The 5138-nt window shown below is 43.9% G+C and overlaps 1 protein-coding gene across 1 annotated transcript in view; it reads right to left on the bottom strand.

The window, feature by feature from the left end:
- Window positions 1-4027, bottom strand: part of AGMO (alkylglycerol monooxygenase) — a 362895-nt gene extending 358868 nt beyond the window's left edge. Inside the window, exons 1-2 of the mRNA XM_027872515.1 lie at window positions 3715-4027; window positions 352-482 (exon numbers count right to left, since the gene is read on the bottom strand). Coding sequence (XP_027728316.1) covers window positions 352-482; window positions 3715-3840 — 257 coding nt within the window. The 5' untranslated portion in view covers window positions 3841-4027. The remainder of the gene's footprint in view (window positions 1-351; window positions 483-3714) is intronic.
- Window positions 4028-5138: the final 1111 nt, after the last annotated feature.

Raw genomic sequence — 5138 nt, 5'->3', positions numbered from 1 at the left:
TTTCTTTCTTTCTTTCTTTCTTTCTTTCTTTCTTTCTTTCTTTCTTTCTTTCTTTCTTTCTTTCTTTCTTTTTTGCTTGGCCTGTATTCTGATGGAAGGTTCCATGTGTGGGAGCAGTGATTAGGGGAAGGAAGGGGAAAATATAACCAGACTGAGTTTCTGAATACCTCAGGTGACCCGTCTAACTGAATTCACCAGAGACAGATGGATTTTCTACATTAGGACGTAGCAGACTTTTCCACATAATAGCTGTAACATAGACATGTCTGCATAAAATAAACCACTTTCCTTTTCTCTGTTTTGGGAGTATTCATGTGCCTTCATTCCCTATAACCCAATGGTCTCACTCACGTTGGAAGCCTAGACAGTACTCCTGCTGAGATGGAGGTTAAAGCGTCGTCCACTCGTCCTGCTAGCTTCCCTTTGAGGATCCAGCTAAGGGCCAATTCGAGCAGCATCAAGGAAATGAAAAATGGTGTCGCCTGCAAAGGAAATTCCCAGAAGACACATTTATGCACAGCAAACAATATTCATGGAATTGTTCAGCTTCCTGATTATTCATCTCATCAAGACAACCTTCTTCTGCTCATTGGGGAAAAGGAGGCCATGGGATACGGGGTAGAGGGCTGCCTACGTTGTCCTGTTGAGTTTGGTGGAAAGATAGATCCACATGGGGGAAAAAAAGACAATAAGACCCTCTGTTTGGTGAGAAGATGGTACGTATCATTCCTTGGGTGAAGGGCATTTCTGGTGAGGATATCCCCTCTGCCAATGCAGAAAAATATCTGTTCTGCAACTTCTAGCCTTGGTGGGTTTCCTGGGCTAGTAAGAGAGTGGGAGACTTGCCCAGGGTCACACATATAAGGATATGTCAGAGGGGAGATTTGAACTCAGGTCTTCCAGACTCCGAGGCTGGCTCCGTTATATCATGCTGCCAGTCAAGGCTTTATTAGGGTTATAAAACAGAAGATTCCTGGTTGGGCCTAAAAAGACAAGCATATCAAGGTATTAGAGAACACATTACTCAGATGTGGTTGGACACTGGCAGGTTAGGGAGAGGGTGGTGTCCCTGCTTAGTTAAAGGTTAGTCAAGATGGCCCGTGAAGTCGCAATTTTAAGACACTGTGACCTAAATGAAACCAATCAAACCCAAAGAAGGAGGCTCTATTCGGGGATTGTGACTCCGGGCAAGTCTCTACATTGTTGGGTGTAGTCACTTCAATAATTAACTATTAAAATTGAGAGAAAAATACATTTTAGCAGTTTTTCTAGCAAGTCATATTTAAGGAAATATCTTTACAGAAATATCCTTTTCTTGGTCAGGGTTCATTCCATCAAGTTCCATCTTAGGGATGGTTGATACTCAAGGGAAAGAGACCTAGATCTTGAGTAAGGAGACATGATGTGGTATCTTCCACATGTATTTCCTACCTGAATAGGTCATCTTGCCTCTTAGGTCCTCAGTTTCCCCATTTTTAAAATAGTAGAAGGAAGGAATAGTATTTGTGCTACCTGTCTTGTAGGAGTCTTGTGAGAAAAGCAATTTGGAGACAAAATAGTAGGTGAATGTGAGGTATTTTCTTGGAACTAAGAGAAAGTGTTTCTGGAGAATGATCATCAATAGATCTAGATTTTTATTTAAATGAACAGTTCAATTTTTCCTTTTTCACATTAGAAAGAAGCTATGTAGCAGGCAATCCAGAAAGGGGTTTTCAATGAGGGCTCCATTTTCCAAAGCATCCAAACACTTGGAAGCAGGACAGCTGTTCTGAACTTTTCCAAACCCACCTCTGAAGAACATTCTCCCTCCCGTCATGTTTTTGTCTATTTCTGGCCTGAGCTGGTAAATGCCACAAGAACAGCTCAGAGAGGGTGTGGGGCTTTGATATGTCGGGTTCTAATTCTGGTTGTTTCCACTTCTATTCCCTGCCAGAGCCTGGGATTGAACGGTGGTTCTGCACAGCGAGGAATTTCAGAGAAATCTTGGTCTGAGGTCAGCCTGGGAGAGAACAACATACACTCAACTGGTGGACATACTCACAGTACAGGCATCCTGCTTCCACTGTAAAAGTAGGGAGAGCATCTCTTCAGACCATTAAATATCCATTAGTCTCTCTCATAGACTGAAAACCAAGTACCCTGGATTTGGGGTTCTTTTGCCCAGATCTCCTAGTGGCAAAGCATGACAGCTAGCAGGGATTAGAATGTTTCTTAAACTTTATCATATCTGGGAGCACCAACCAAAGGAATTAAAACATAAGAGAGGAACCTGGGATCCTATGGGCTGGAGTCATCACAGATCTGCCAACTACCTCTTAGAAAAAGGAGATAATGAGGATAATAATTGATAAGGCCTTTAAAAATTTTCAACACAGACTTTGAATTCTCACATTTGAGCCTTCTATGAAATAATTTAGGTGTTATCACCACCACCACTCTTTTATAGGTGAAGATTCTGAAGCTCATGCTTGTCCATGGCCATATGGCTAATAATCACCAAAGGCAGGATATGAAGCCTGATATTTCCCAAGTCCAAGATCCCTACTCTCAAACAGGTTTTCCTAGGCAGCTAGGGGGCACCCATAGCAATAGAGTGCTGGGCCTGGAGTCAGAAACTCCAGAATTCAAACAGAATTCAGAAACACCTAAATTCAAACCCTGCCTTTAGATATTTACCGGTTTTATCATCCCAGGTATTCTATTTAATCTTGGTTCATCTCAGTTTCCTCATCTGTAAAATGGGAGTAAATAATAGCTCCAGCCTCCCAGGGTTGTTGTGAGGATCAAATGGGACAATAATTGTAAAGTGCTTAATGAACCTTAAAGTGATAGATGACTGTTGTTGTTGTGCTTTTGCACTCGCTGACCCCCAGGGCTAGAATATTGTCTCTCCTCATCCCTGCCTTCTCCTTGAATTTCTTGGGCTGCTCCATCACCAATGGGCATCTCTCTCTACAATCACCTCATCCCTATTTGGTTTCCATCTAGAGAGGAGCATTTTGTGTCCCTCAATAGAATGTAAGCTCTTGGAGGGCAGGCCATGTTTTACTACTGTTCTCAAATCTTTACGGCCTGGGAAAGTGCTTGGTGCATAGAGGATATTTAATCTTTAATGACCATAAAAGCCAACATTCCCAGAGCACTTTAAAGTTTGCTTTCCAGACTTTATATTCTCTCCTTTAATCTCACAACACCCCTGCAAAGTAGGAACAAGTCATTTTTGAAAAGGGGGAAACTGAGGTCAAATAAACAAAGGGATTTGCCTATGGTCATATGACCAGTAGGTGCTGGAAACAAGATTCAAAGATGGTTCCTTACTCTATTTTGAGCTCTTTCCAAAGTGTCCAGGTTCAAGTGCTATGTGATCCTGGCAAGTCACTGAAATTCTCAGTACACCCGACAACTCCAGTTATAGAGAAAGGGCCAACCTGCCTTGGTAGAGGGAGTTTCCTCAGCCAAGAGTCCCCAATGCCAATGGAACCACAGGTCTACTACCTATCACTATGGTGGCCATATGATAATGTCACTGTTATTTAACAATAAAAATATCTCGTTAGTGCTTAGTGCTGGCAGGAGGTGACTTGTATATATTCTCTGTCTCTCTCTTTCTCTCTCTCTCTCTCTGTCTTTCTCTCTCTCTCCCCCTGTAACTCTGTCCTGCTCTGTGTCTCTCTGCACTGGGAGGAAAATTTGTCCTGTGCTCCCAGATCTTACCTGTTTCACATAGTCAGGCACCTCCTCCAAGCTTGGGAAGGATGTCTCATTGGGCTTCATGATGTAGAACATCATACGGATGCCCTGGGAGAAAGAAACATCATTGGGGGCCTCTGGAGTCACCATCTGAACCCGGGTCAGATTAGGAGGTAAAGAGAGGACGATGAACAATGACTCAAAGATAATTGTTGGTGAGCCCTGCAGAAGAGTCCAGGGCAGGTGATAAGACAGTGCAGGTCCCACCAGTGATGACAGAAACCAAATGCCGAACTGGGTCTTTCTACAGAAGAACAAGGAAGTTCTGCAGCTGTAGCTGCTGATGTCTGCAAAGAGAAACAGAAATTCTATACTTCCCTAGAGAAACTGGCCAGGGGGTGGGGAAAGATAGCACAGGTGAAAGTTCACTGGGAAAATGTGGGTGGAAGCAAATGTGTCTGATCCCATGAGGATTGGCCATCTCTCCCTGCCATTCACCAGTTCTACTCAGGCCTTTGTCCTCCATCCTCCCCCCAAGGACACACATCTTAAAGGGACAGAGCAGCTGTTGTGTGTGGGGTGGGGGAAGGGGATCATGTCTTTTTTCTCTCTCACTGGCTCATTCTTTTTTCCATTAAAAGGCCAGTATTTGCTAAGCTGAGAGTGTAGGACTGCCAGTATATTACTGCCCCAAAGTCTGGGACTTCTGGATTTCATCAAAGCCATTTGGGTGACTGGCTGCTGCTGCCCACAGGAGTCCCAGCTCCCTGGAATCTTGGCCATGCACACTGTCTCGGTTCCTCCTGGCCCAGGGCCTAGAGCTTCTTGGTTGTTAAGGCTGCCAAGACTTTGCTCAGAGCCATGTGGCTGCTTTCCTTCTCCAGGAGGCCCAGGCTGAGCTTCTGAGGTGGTCTATGGGCCACCTTGCATGGCCCTAACTCTGCCCCAAGAGAGAAGAAGAAGCAAAATGGCCCAAGGAGGTGAAACCGAGTGCTCCTGACCTAAGCCAAAGGCAAGAATTCTGGAAATTCCAATTACGGTGGTAAAAATAATCTGTAAAATGCCGACAGTAGCTCCCAGAACCCATTTCAGAACTTGTTATGGCATCAAATATTGTAAAAAGAGGGCCACATGTGATCAGAATATCATAGCTTTCAGCTCATCTCTGAACAATGTCAAGTGCTAGTACACTAACTTGGAGCTCCTCATCTAAGCCACTCTGAGGGGAGACCATGCAGTTGCAGATTCTGAGCTACATAATCAGGGACATTCTCTCTTGTAGGAAGTCAGAAAAGAGAATGAAAAGGCAGTTAAGTAGAAGGATGGCTCTCAAATTCTCCTTGGAGGACCCAAGAAAGGAATTGACTTGACACCATAGAATATGAGGCCACCTCACATTGCAGAAAGAAAGAAAGAAAGAAAGAAAGAAAGAAAGAAAGAAAGAAAGA

Source organism: Vombatus ursinus, unplaced genomic scaffold (genome assembly GCF_900497805.2).
Source record: "Vombatus ursinus unplaced genomic scaffold, bare-nosed wombat genome assembly UNPS02014799.1, whole genome shotgun sequence".
Classification (NCBI taxonomy): domain Eukaryota; kingdom Metazoa; phylum Chordata; class Mammalia; order Diprotodontia; family Vombatidae; genus Vombatus; species Vombatus ursinus.
The sequence above is the reverse complement of the archived record's forward strand: the minus strand, read 5'-3'. Positions and strand labels throughout refer to the sequence as shown.